General features: G+C 40.4%; 1 protein-coding gene across 3 annotated transcripts in view; it reads right to left on the reverse strand.

Moving 5' to 3' along the window:
* gtf2h1 (general transcription factor IIH, polypeptide 1) overlaps positions 1-14126 on the reverse strand; it is a 100906-nt gene that overhangs the window by 51080 nt on the left and 35700 nt on the right. For all 3 annotated transcript variants that reach the window (XR_004765146.1, XM_035417128.1, XM_035417129.1), the window contains exons 7-9: positions 7634-7713; positions 7386-7513; positions 6963-7050 (exon numbers count right to left, since the gene is read on the reverse strand). Coding sequence is in view for 2 of the 3 variants with exons in the window: in XM_035417128.1 (XP_035273019.1) it covers positions 6963-7050; positions 7386-7513; positions 7634-7713 (296 nt within the window). In the remaining variant the exon portion in view is untranslated. The remainder of the gene's footprint in view (positions 1-6962; positions 7051-7385; positions 7514-7633; positions 7714-14126) is intronic.

Here is a 14126-nt window from a genome sequence, read left to right on the forward strand (position 1 = left end):
AGCTCAGCCCGGGTAAGACAGAGCTAATCTTCATTCCTGCTCTAACCTCTCCCCTCCTTGATTTTTCCATTTCCCTAGGGGACACCTTAGTGATGTCATCACCCTGTGCCAAGAATCTCAGAGTGGTGATGGACAACAGGCTGTCCCTCTCCAAGAACATCGCAGCGGTAAGCCGGGCGCGCAGATTCTTTCTATACAATCAGCCCCTTTCTCACCACCTACTCAACCCAGCTCCTGTTCCGAGCAATGGTACTATCCCGCCTGAACTACTGCAACTCTCTTCTGGCTGGCCTACCGGCATCTGCCATCAGACCCCTGCAACTCATCCAGAATGAAGCAGCTCGTCTAATCTTCACCCTCCCCAGACACTCCCATGTCACTCCCCTGCTCACTACCCTCCACTGGCTGCCTGTTATGGCTCGCATCAAATTCAAAACATTGGTCCTATCATACCAGGCAGTCAAGGGATCAGCCCCTGCATACCTCCACAAGATCTTCAAACCCTACATGCCAGCCAGACCCCTCCGTTCCGCTACCTCAGTACGCCTGGCACCTCCTCCTCTTCGCACATGCGCTTCCCGGTCACGTCTCCTGTCTGTTCTGGCTCCACGATGGTGGAATGACCTTCCCGTGGAGGTCAGAATAGCTGAGACCCTGACCACCTTCAAGCAACGACTGAAGACTCACCTCTTCAGGCTGTATCTCTCCCCATCCCTCCCTACCTCCCTGCAGTAGAGAGGACAATCAAAAAATGTATTTCCAGAAATTAACTCAAGCATTGTGATTAAAATATCAGTTTAGCCTTAAATTAATGTATTGCGAACAGCGATTGTACATATAGGGAATATTAATGTGATATATTGGCTGTTTTTGTGGCCTTTTAGCTCGCACTTTCCCAAAATTCCATCAATGATAAGATCGGGACTCTGACGGCACCGAAAACCGATAGATTTCACTGAACATTCGATTGTTTACCATTTATGGGGTTCTGAACCAGTGACATCATAACTCTTACTGGTTGATTTTACGTGGTCATTTATGGCAGTTGGTTCTCACAGACTGATTGCCAGGTCAATATTTCCACTGGACACTTGATACATCCCGCTTTATAACTTCAAATTCCCAAGTCATTTGTGAATGGTTTAAATGGATTTTGAAAGTAGACACTTCATGTTACAAGCATGGTAATGGAAAGGAGTGTGCTGTGAAGTTTAGGTAGCAAACAACAAGACTGAATCCTTCTGACGTAATTTACATAGTGACAGTATGCTCAGATCGCCTAGTTTCACTCACTATGGCCAAGCGGAATCGATAAGGTTTCAGAAAATATATAACTTTAAAAGATTTAATTCAATCTTCTACTGGGACTTTAGCCATTTATTGAGGGTGTGACAGCAAATTTCGGTGCCACTGACTATAATCGAATGTTTTTCACATTTACTGTTCGATTGACCAAGTACCATGCAAAGTACATTTTTATGGGTTAGTACTGCCAGATTGTGCTAGCTAATTCACATTAACCTTGTACGGTGATCAATACAGGCTAACAGCACAGTACCACTTAATTCTAGTCACTTGTATCACCGTTGTAATTAACTAAAAACGGCGACAAACTACCTTTTCTGTGAGAAATGTATTGTCAAGCTCACACGCATAAACTGCTAAAGCTCCGTTTTGCCCTCCCTACCTGTAGTCCCTAATAAACTGTGTTAGCTTAGGGTTGTAGCTAGGTAAGCTGTTTATCTTAGTTGACTTAGTTATTGCACTCATGCCTACTTAATTATTGCTTGTATTATTTGCATAGATTGCTTTGTTGCTTGTGTTGATTTGTTTGTGTTGATCAGATTAACCTACAGGGTCCAAGTTAAACTACGCGGTCGTTCCCTGCACTTGGTACTGTACTTCCCTCTAGGGTTTTCAGCACACTTCCTGGTTATGGTTATACACTTTGCTGTACGTCGCTCTGGACAAGAGCGTCTGCCAAATGCCTGTAATGTAATGTACTGTAATGTCTATCTCCTCGCTGTCCCTACTCCAAGCAGCCTGGTAAGACGGTGTCTTTGGGTAGGGTCTTGAAGTGTGAAGAGTTCCTGGTGATTACATGTTGTGGGCAGCGGTGACCATGGAGCCCTTCTCAGCAATCACTCTGTATGGTCATGGACTGTAGGCTGGACATAGTTTCCCCTCCTTCTTTTGAAGACAGAAAGCAATGCTGCCCATTTCCATGTTGGATAGAGTGGTGAGACATTTCTAGCATACCATATCAGTTTGTTTGGCAGCATCATCAGCATGTTGCAGTTTGTCATCCATGCATGGTACAGTGATGGTTGGAAGCTGCCCACGTTTGATTTGCATGGGCCTGCCAAAGACAACCTCAGCAGGGCGCATACCTGTCAAGTAGTGGAGGGGTGGCACAATAATTGCAATGGAATGCATATAAGGCTTGCTTCTATGGTTGATGGTCCACATGAGCTGCGCATATGGTCTTTCCAAGGGTGTGCATAAAACATTTGGCTTCTGCACTGGCCTGCAGCCACAGTGTAGTGAGTAAAGCCTAAGTACTTGGCAAAGCCAGCATATACTCAGAGCTTTGGAAAGGTGGGCCATTATCTGTTTTGACCTCCAGCATATTTTGTCCAGCATTGGTATTGTTGTTTTTGCAGAAGTGGATTTTAGAACTCTACTACTAGTATCTAGAATACTCAACATTGACAATCAGATGGGAATCTCCAGAAGGAAAAAGCACACAGAAATGAACACCCACCTTCACCCAGGGTGATGACAGGAGTACAGATATGCACAAATGTATTACTAGGTACAACAGCCTGACATGGGATACAGCTAGCGATCACCTGGCCTCCACCTCTTTGTCAATACCTGGGAACCACACCACCTCCCTGATGAGCTTTTTCATTTTAACTACACCCTGATGGCCCTCATGTACAAGGGATATGGCTCTGTGTACTAGGGAGTGAGGAAAAACAATGTAGGCCTGTAGCACTACATCCCCATTAGCAGTAACAGTGAGTTCACATTTGATTTTTCTGAGTGACAACAAAGTAGGAATGTCAACTCCATCTGACCCCTCCTGGTTTTCCAATGAGAACACTCATATGCCTGTGGTGATGACGCCGATGACCTTGCTAAGAGTAGGGTCAGCTTTTGTGGCAATCTGAATTTCTGACATTGCTTCAGGCACTGCATTGACAGTCACAAAGTTCCCATATTCCTCAGCCTGACCTAAAATACAAAGAGACAACTGCAAAACATGCATAGGATGGCGTGACATGTAATGGGCAGGGTTGTCTTTGCCAGATTTGTAGCAGACTACGTAAATGTTTGGCTGCAGACACAGGGCCATGTGTTCGATGTGTGCCGATGGCTTGGATGTAAAGATCCAAAGATTTAGGTTGTTAAAGATCCATTCGAGGGGCTTGTGGTTGCTTACAAGGGTGAAAGGAGCTCAATAGAAATGTGTGAAAATGCTCACACCCCAACAAAATGGCAGGATCCCGTTCTGTTTGCGAGTATTTATTCAATCTGAGACAGTACTCTGCTGGCATAGCTTACCACATTGGCAGGTTCACCTGGTCAGGTTCTCTGTGCTAGCACTGCACCCAGGCCAACACAGCTTGCATAGACCACCAGTTCAGTCAGTTTGACAGGGTCAAAATGTGTCATGGCAGAATCACTGGACAAATGAGCTTTCAGCTCATCCAGAGCTTCCTGATGTTAATTTAATGTCCATTGTGTTTTTCTTTGTTAATTCCCTCAAAGGTTGATTTGCTGTAGCAAAGTCATCAAGAAAACGGGTGCAGTAGTTTACCATGCCCAAAAGACTTCTGACCTCACTGATGTTGCACGGAGCTGCAGCAGCATGCAGTGTTCGTACCTTCTTTGGGTGTGGAGGGAATCCCCATCTGAGATTGTGTTCCCAAAGAAGTCAAGTGTAGTTTGTGCATATGCACATTTGCCCTTCGATTCAGGGCAGGTTCAAGGTCAAACCCTTTTCTCTCGGTCTTTGCGAAGTGTCTCCGAGGGTCTGGTCATGCTCAACACTCAACTTACCAAACACCAAAATATCATCACTCACAATTATGATAACTGAGATACCATCTAATGCCTGTTGTACAGCATTTAAAAAGATGTCTGCAGTGGATGAAATTCAGTCTTTTGTACCGTTGTAGTCCTACATGGGTTGAGAAGGTTGTGATATAACGTGAGGAGGTAACCACTGTTCAAGCCTACGTTAAAAAACCCCAGTAAAAGCTGGAAAGACATCATCCATTGTAGGTGCACCTCTCTCTTAGTGGCTTTATTTGGGAGTCTCCTGTTAACACAGAGATGCACTGTGTTTGGGTCTTTTGGCTTTGGGACTAGTACAATTGGGGAAACCCAGGGTGTAAGACCATCTACCATTTCAATTATGTCCAGTTCCTCCAGCTGCTGCAGCTCAGTTTTGATGTGCTTTTTTACATAGAACGGGACTTTCCTGTGAGGTTGTGTGACAGGTGTAATATCTTTTTTTCTGTGCAACCTAACCTGAAAATTTTTCAGTTTGCCAATTCCAGTAAAGAGGTTGGCATATTTAGCAAGGAGGTCATCCATACTGTCGGTGGTGTTAGTTGGGGTTTATACTGGTCAATGTACATAACCCCAGAGATGAGTGGACAATATTGGTGATGTGGATCAGACCCAGTTGTGAGGCACTATTGAAGTTTAGTAAAATACTTCTGCTCCCTTTCAGTACATAAAAGGCGGCATTAGCGAGCATAGCCTTCGACTTGTTGAATTTTCCAATTACAGGCAGTGGTGTGGGTGAGGCACAGGAAAAAATGTGAATGTTACATTTATTTAATTTGGGTTGGGATTGTAGGGCTTGAAAAGTATGTTCATCCATGATGTTAACACTTTCCCTGGCATCAATCATTACTTTAACAGAATTATCGATTTTTGTTTTTGCATGTGACAGTTGTCTTCTGTTCATGGACTGTGTAAATATAGTCTTCTTATAACCTTGTTGCTTTGTGACCTTTTTCCTGGGGTACGGTGATGGTGTTAACAGAATGCACTTCCTGTCTGCTCTGTTCGACCTCTTGTGAGTCTTTGGAGCAAGAGCACTTGGAGAAGTGTTCCAATTTACCACATGAATGACATATTTTTCCACCAAGCAGGGCATAACGTGGCTGCACCACGAGGAAAAGTTCCAGAGCAGCTGTAACATTTTCTCTTAGCAAAACCTTCCCCCAGGTTTACAGCCAAAACATTGTCCTGTGCAGTTTCAAGACTTATGCTGTCTTGTCTGTTCCAACCACAATGCTTGAAATTCAGCAAGCTCCATTGCTCTGCCCATACCTAGGAGATCGGTGAGTGACACGTCCAATTTCTGCAGTTCTTGGCACAAAAGTTTGGTAGACCTGCATGTTTGAATTATCATGGTCTTATTTTCGCAATCAATGTTGATAAACTGGCAAGACGTAGCTAGTTGTCTGAGTCTGGTGTGATATGTGTCTAATGTTTCCCCCAATCTTTGTGCCGTTTATCTGAGTTTGTACATCTCATAGGAAATGTTCACTTTTTATTGTAGTCTTTTGCTTCAGCAGTATTGGTTAGCGTATCAAACATATCTTGTACGCTCTCACCTGCATAATGAACTAGCATTGCTCGTTTGCTCATCGTTTATGTCCTGGACATATATGAGGTTATGCCAAAGAATGCCAAGTGAGGTCTGATCATCATTTGCGTCAAAAGAATGGTGTGGATTTTAAATCAACTTTATTTCCTCTAAAATTCATGCTCCATAGACCACCATCGCAAACCATTATTTTTTCCTCTTTTATCACCCCTTTTTTCATTCTCTCTCACCTTTTCCATATTCTAACACCCCAATGCCCTCTATTGCCTGGGCGAGCAGTAGGCAACTAAACAATCAGATAACAGAGTTATTCAAAACACTACAACCATCACTGCTTCATGCTTACATATGTTGGCCTTATCAACGACACAGGACACTAATTTTATGTTTTTCTTTAGCTTAGTACATATAGAATTTTGTTTTAAACGACATCTCTTATAATTTATCGACATTCTTACAAAAAATTTCCTTAAAATAATTTTTCATTCCTAATTTGTAATAAAATTAATTAATTTAAGACTCTAATAGCAATTTCTGTAATTTTATTATATTAATGTAATTTATCTGTTTTTCCCACGGTGCGCAGGAACTTCCGCCATGGGCTATGCATGGCAAATTGTGGTCACTCACTCACGGACGACCTGTGGGACGCATGCGCAGGTGGTGCTTCGTTTAGTAGGACGCATGCGCAGGTGCATCTCCCAAAATCACCACTTCGAATGGCACAAGATTTTTAAGCACAGCTTTATCGCCTAACGTTACTTTAGCTAACCCTAACATGTTAGCGTTTCACCTACTTTAGTTAACCTACTTACCGCGCGTACCACCGATACAGATGTATGGACACACTGAGGACAACAAATGACGTTACAGAGGTGAGGACATGCCATAGCTAGCTAGCTATATAGTTAGCCAAGTTTTACTCATGACACTTTGTACAGGTGCGCCGTGGGTCTGCATGGTTTCGTGCTTGTTTTTATATGCCAGCTACTTGACCTGGGAAAAATGAAGTAATTCTATTACCTGAAAATGTTTACACTGGCAATACATGTGGCCAAGTAGGATTTCTGGAGAGACTAAATCTACTACAGTCTAGCAGGGAACACGACAAATGTTCAGAACAGAAGGAAATAATAGCCAACTGTAGGACAAACACTACTTTTACAGGACTTGTTTGAATGTAAACAACTGGGAAGAAAAAGACAGCAGGCCTCCAAATCAAACTAACGAAATCAGTGGGTACAGTATAGTGAATTGAAAGTTTCTCTCTACTTATTTCCCTTTCTCCAGCACAAGGATCCTAGATACGGGCCCTGTCATATCATACCTTCTTGACGGGTGGCTGGAAATAGTCAGAGTCCCTGGAGTTTCCATCCATGCTGCTGGTTTCACTAGTCTGGTCACTGACAGCTTCCCTGAATCGATGCACAGACAGAACATGGTAAACAAGTAGTGTCACTGAATGTAAGTAGACAGAAATAAGTAAATTGGCAGTGTCACTGAACTGAAGTACAAACGCAACGTAATCCAATACTCACAATTTAATCCATTTACACACAGATTGCATTTTATCTGGCACTTTCCGCTTCATTAGCAATTTTTCCATCTTTTTCTTCACTCTTGTACATCAACTTCCCACAGTTATACAGCATTCTTTCTATGCATATGTCTATACACATTTTGTCAGTCCACCACCATCTCACTTTCCGCCTCTCAACTCTGACTCTACTTCTACATCATGCATACTCACTGTTTACGTAATCCAGCTGCAAGCACCATGGCACTATGATGGTTGAAGCGTTTGATAATGGCAGAATTGTTATTCTCCTTGACCTTGTTTCCAAGTGAGGCAGAGGATGCTGTGGCAACCCCATAACCCTGCAATGGAAGACAACTTCCAGATAAGGTTTTTAGATCTGTAGTGCCAGTGGTTGCACCCATTAAAATACTCTACAAATGGATACAAGAGCGAAATCACAAAATATGTCTCTGTACAACCTCATCAAGCGACTTGTCCTCCAGACACAGCAGGTTCACCAGTGGGTTCTTCACTCCTTGAACCACCATCAACTTTAGACCTGCAGCAAAGACACCCTGATATCACCCTGTACCTGCAGCACAGACATGTGGATTTCATTTTAACCAACAATGACTTTAGACCGGCACCCAGAAACCTTGATTTTACCATGACAACCCATGGAATTTAGACATGCAGTAGACCTCGTGTTTTCACCTTGAACCACCATGCCATAGTCATTTCAGCCAACTGCATAACCCCTCCATGAAGAAGAGAACCATCCGACAAGTCAAAGAAGAATGTCAATGATAAATATTCTTGAAAGAGACGTTTCAGCATTTCAAAACATATTTAAGAAATACAAAATATCACAAAAACCAGTTGTAAGTCAAAAATGTTCAGAGTGAGCAGATACATTGTTGTTGTTGCTGAAAACACTTTCGGTCATTACATTGCATGATATTAAAGTCACTTAGCAGATGCTCTTATCCAGCGTGACATACAGAAGTGGAGAACATCAGTGCTACTCTCAGGAATATAAAAACACAGTGCCAAGGTGGCACAAAGGTCCATTAAAGAGTAAGCGTTATATAACATCGCCCAAAGATATCAGACTAATTCTTTGTACTCCATGGAGTTAGTATCAGCAGCCAGTGGAATACCAAGATTACAAAAATGCCGAAACATTGTTGTGTGTTGGGTTGCAGAAATAAAAGCCAGGAACCTCAATTTTCATGTCCTCACATGCAAAAAGTTGGGATTAAGGCCACTGAACAAGAGGAAAGCAAGAAAATTCTGGGATTCTGGATCAAGCCAGATCTACATTTGTAGTAAATTAGCCATTCTGTTACTGGTAAGTAGGCTATTAATAACTTTAACTGACAATAAGAGACTGTCAGAAATGGTCATTTGTATGTTTATTTCTTCAGGATGTGGTTTGACATGTAAATGCATAGCTACCAACATTCACATCACATCCTAAAGAAACAAAGATAGCTAGCTAGGCAACGTTACTGCTTTTAACTAACGTTACAATGCTGTCATAATAACATCAGATAATTTAAGCAGCTTAGTTAAAAGCAGCCAAGTTAATGAAAGTTAAATGGGGCAATCATGAAATCCTTAGTTAACACCAGGAGTGCCGGACCATTTCGTGGCATTGGAATAACTTACTGCGCGGCCTGGGTCATATGACACGAGCCTTCAAACAGGAAATGTTTGAATTGTTCACTAGATGGCGCTTATTAGACACGAGCTGATAAAGGTTGCCAGCCCATTGTCCTAATGAAATATTTGAAAGATTTTAGACTGTCAGAGTAAGTTATGTTTTAGTTATGGCTCGGCATTCTAGCCAACACATTGTTACAATCTAAATGTATTTAGAATAAACAGTATGTCTGTATGAAGTGATTAAGTCATGAAAAGCTAACAATAAACAGATAGTAGGGAGGTCAAAACTGTTTTGGCAATCTTTCAAAAAACATATTGACAGTTTATTCTTCATGCATAATGTCATACATGCTAATATAATTTATTCCTGGTTATTTGACATGGCTCTTGCTTGGGCTGTCAATCTTATGATAGTGTAAGAAAATTGTTCATCACGTGCCGAACATTATTAACATTAGTGGCAACGACCTTTTTCTCCGATTGGTAACTGTAAATGTATTGGTGAAATTGGAATAGTAATTATGTGGACAATTAGTTTCAAAAACTCCATAAACTCTATCAATGGTTGCGTGGGCATGGTAAAGCACACAGACGCCTATATTCCCACGAAACGCATCCCGATGGTTTATGCACATGCTGTTGCATCTACGCAGACAGCGTGAGCAGTCTTCTACCACAGTTCTTAACGTGCAAGGCTCTAATTTTTTAATATGAAACAAGGTCCTGACCTATTATGACTAGAAATAAAACAAGTAAAAATGTGACATTTGTATCTTTGTTTTGGACATTTACTTTTTTACTACTCAGTAGGCCTAAAACTCATGATAATAGCTTCAAAAAAAAAACTACCAGCTATTCACGCACGATCGTTCACGCTCATCCATTGAATCGCCCCTCACCCCTCCCCCAGCACCAGAATACAGAATTCTTCAGCTGCCTTTAGCGAAACCAGAGCTGATAGTTTCTCTATGGCTCTGAGCCAAACTATCAGTAGGTGTGAATGTTCAGCTTCGCAGAGGGGCGTTATTTTGTTCCTCTCCATAACACCAGTGAAGGCAATTGGAGACTTCACCTCAATAGACCTAACTTATATTTTCAAAACCTACATTTTCAACTGTGAAAACAATATTTAAAATTTTCCATTCAATCTATGGATAAGCAAATGTATTTATTGATATCAAATCAGTAAACAAGAAAATCAATATAAAACATTAGTAGGCTAAATGTTAATAGTAAATATAAAACATTAGTAAAAACAAGCCCAAATCTGCAACAGCTGCGACCGCGCATGCATCCACAGGAGGACACTTTTGTGGACCAACCGACCAACAGACTAAAGAGCTGCTGGTCGCCTCTATGCCGCGGAGTTTGTAAGCTTAGAGCTGCCTTTGCCATCATGTGATTTGACATTGCCAGCTTGGTCGATAGCACTTTGCTCAAGATGCCGTCTCATCTTTATAAGTGCATGAATGAATGTGTGCTTTTGTTTCTAAATAAGTGAAAAATTAAGGTCAGCATAACCATGCTGTGCCATGCTTCGCTAAAAGCAGCTGAAGTTTTCTGTGTTCTCGGGTGGGGGAGGGGTGAGCGTTGAATGTCCCACACAGTTCAGTGGTCTTATCCTTACCCTTAGATTAACATGTGAATGTCCCACAGGTTCACTTATGCCACGGCGTGTGAATGGTTGATAGTTGATATCTCTCCAGGGAGAGATAAAATGTTCTATTTGTCCGGCACATAATATTGTTATAATTATTATTAACTATAAAGTAAAGTGTAATATTACTCGTTACTCACTTCAAAAATAATAAAAGTAATTTGCTTAGCCATAATTCGTTACGCGACAAAGTATGCCTTGTATTACTTTTAGTTACGCAGCAATCTCTCTCTTGCTTATACTTTCTTCTACATTTTTAGTTTTTTTTTTTCCATTTAGCTTTTTATCCAGTCTCAACGGAATAACAGCATAGCCTACACCACACGCACACATCACAAGACACTTCACATTTGAGAAATCGTTTTTGATTGTAGGCTATGTAATAGTGACATTTATTCTCTCAAGTAGCCTAAAGGTTAATACTATGTTTTTTTTTGTTTTTTTAAATGTATGGAGTTGTACATAATAGCAACTGCAAAGCCTAGCCTAACCGGACATCATGTCACCACTCGCATGCGACTCACTCACAGGATGTGATGGATGTTTTTCCACAATGATTTTTTTCCCCCACAGCCTTTACTCCCTGAAACGAATGTCCCCTCCTTTCTGGTCCCTCAAGAGCAAAATGTGCCAACTTCATTTTTACCTCACAGAAAATAGGATATGATACAGCTATAATTTTTTAGTATATTTTGAAAAGTAGCCTACGTTCACTATCATCTGTAATTTGGCAAATGGTAAATATATATATCAACGAGCAAGGTATGCTTCAGCACTCACAGAAAGTCCACTGATAACAAGTGCACTAAATAAACGTAATCCCTCTAGGATAAATGCATAGGAAATTTGCGGAGGGAACAGATGGCAGAAGAAACGTCCAAGTTGGTCTACAAAAAGACGTCTTCACTGAAACACTCTATAAATAAACAAATTAACAGCAGAAACAAACTATGACTAACTATAAACTAAACTACGCTATGATTCAAATATATTTTATCCTGCTGTATTGTAGTGGTTTCTTTCTTATTTATTGTTTTTGCAATAGTGTTACAGTTTGTAGTCCAGAAGTAAGTTGGCATTGCATTCCCTCGTCAGATTTCCAATGCATTTTGCCCATGGGGATTTAGTGTTCTGCCGAAAATAAGGTTCGTGGTGAACGTAAGCCTAAATGAGCTTCACGTTTTGTTCTACGAGATAAATTACACCCATTAATAGCCTATATCAACCGTGGATTTCGAAGCTGTCATGCGTTTTTAAAAAGTAGGCTAAGTTTCTATACTGAAACTACAAGAATGGTCACATTTTTGCAATAGCCACTCTTGTTTTACTAGCTCGCATGCACGCTGCGAAAGTTGCAGTTTCAATAGGCCTATAGCAATTTGTGAGCAACTGACTATTTTAAAGCACATAACTCTAAATTCACAGTTGAGTTATTGATGGGTGTAATTTACCTCTTAGAAAAAAAACCTGAAGCTAACTTAGACTTACGTTGAACACAGACTTTATTTTCAACAGAAAACGAAATGCATTGTTGTTGTAGCATTGTGTGTCTGCATTGTTGTTGTAGACTACGTGAACGTGTCGCATGCAGCCATTAAGCACAAGCATGGGAATGTGAATGAGGGTCGAACCCCTAGGACTCGTAAAACAAAACGTTAAACTGTTTTAGGCATAAATTAACCAGAGGCCTTATTTTTGGAAGAAAACTAAATCCCTATTGGAAAAACGCATTGGCAATCTGCCGAGGGAACCCATAGCGGAAGAACAGTCCAGGTTGGCCTACAAAAAGAAATCTTCACTGTAACACTCTATGAATAAACAAATTAACAGCTGAAACAAACAGTGCTTCAAATATATTTTTATCTTGTTATATTGTAGTGGTTTCTTTAGCTTAGATTTAGTTTTTGCAATATCCTACGCAGCATTGTTGTTGTAGACTACGTGAACATGTCGCATGCAGCCATTGTGCACGAGCATGAGAATGTAAAAAATTGAAGAAACAAATTTGTTTTTTTGCATTTGAAGATCGATCAATTTTATTTGAACCCTTATTTAGAAATTTCAAGTCGCATAATAACTGTAAAAATACAATGTAGGGCTATGATTTCAGAACATAAGGGAAAGGTATAGGCATAAACAAATGATCACAAAATGAACGCAATAGCCTATAAAAATATTTTTGAAGATCACATAAAACATGATATAATTTATTCTTCAAAATAAACAAACAAATATTTATAATAACAAAATCAATAAAATATTTGTATAAATAAAAATGCAACAGCGTGTCCACAGTGATGAAAAGTGAATCCTTGCGCCTCCTGGTGTGGTGAAGGAGAACTGACTCGTTAGTCTGAAGACGGCCGGAATTTAACACTGTTATAACACACATGGAGGTGAAATAAGGTGTTTTTAACATTTTCCAAACGTGACTTTGACATTCCTACAACGCTGGTATGTAACGAACAAATATCTAGGAAGTCAGTGAATGCTGATGATGTAGATTGTTAGTAAATTTTTAAAAATCCTAAACTCGGAAATATCTCAGTTTGGGTCAAATTAGCCATCACGGCGCTTCTAGTGTTAAAAGCAGCTAAGTTATAATATCTCATCATCTAGCACTCCATGGGAACACAGGATTGTACCACATAGTACTTCAGTTTCTTTTTCCTAGTTGTCCCTGTCAGTTCAGAAAGGAAGCCCTGTTTGTAATCATCAGGAGTGAAATGATGACAATACAGGGGAACATGAGTGTATTTTTCTACTGGGCAATACTCATATTTCTTTCATATTGCAGCCAACCATTCTTTGTTTTAAGGGCAAATGATATTCAACATCTTCCTCTGCTTTCTTCACTCAGCAACAAGACACAGGGCACAACAGCACCGTTGATATAGCTGAAATAAGTAGAATATATATGGCCACACCACCCCTCTCCACCCCAGGGAACGCCCAACAAATTAAGTTGCAGAGCATGCATGGTGAGAACAGCAGAAGGCTGTAGAATATTGCTTTCAGAGATTTGGAATTGCTCAATCTAGAAAACAGCAGATGATAAAAATTTCAGTATCATATCTTGACAAAATCCCAGTAGATTTACACCATTATCTGTCAGATATTGAAAATTACATTCCCTGACTAAAATGGACCAGATTTATCGTGACACCGCCCTGGTTGCTTTGCCCCATATAAAATGTATTGCTAAATTTATCATGTTACCCTCACATAATATTGGACAATTACATGACCATATTATGAATTTAAATGCACAATTGTGTCATTATCAAGAATGGGCATGCTTAACGTAACAAAAAACAGTTGCAGATTGGCCACATTCCATGTCAATCATGTGTGCACCCATGAGAGAATTCATATGAAAGAGCGATGAAAAAGTGCGGAATTAAAATTCTAAATGACGCATTTTTTAAAAAATGGCACGCAACCTTCAAGCATGGCCTCAGCAATCAACTGGCTGATCATGATTGACGTATCGGACATCCCTTTATTAGACAATATTTACGAGCTGAATGCTAAATGTGTTAGCTGTGATAGAAAACAAGCTTGCTTATTGTGTTTAACTATATGAAAAGTAGTTTTCTTATTAATGCATAAAATGATGTAACTAATTATGCAAAATGGATATGTAC

The sequence above is a fragment of the Anguilla anguilla genome, chromosome 5, assembly GCF_013347855.1.
Source record: "Anguilla anguilla isolate fAngAng1 chromosome 5, fAngAng1.pri, whole genome shotgun sequence".
Taxonomy (NCBI): domain Eukaryota; kingdom Metazoa; phylum Chordata; class Actinopteri; order Anguilliformes; family Anguillidae; genus Anguilla; species Anguilla anguilla.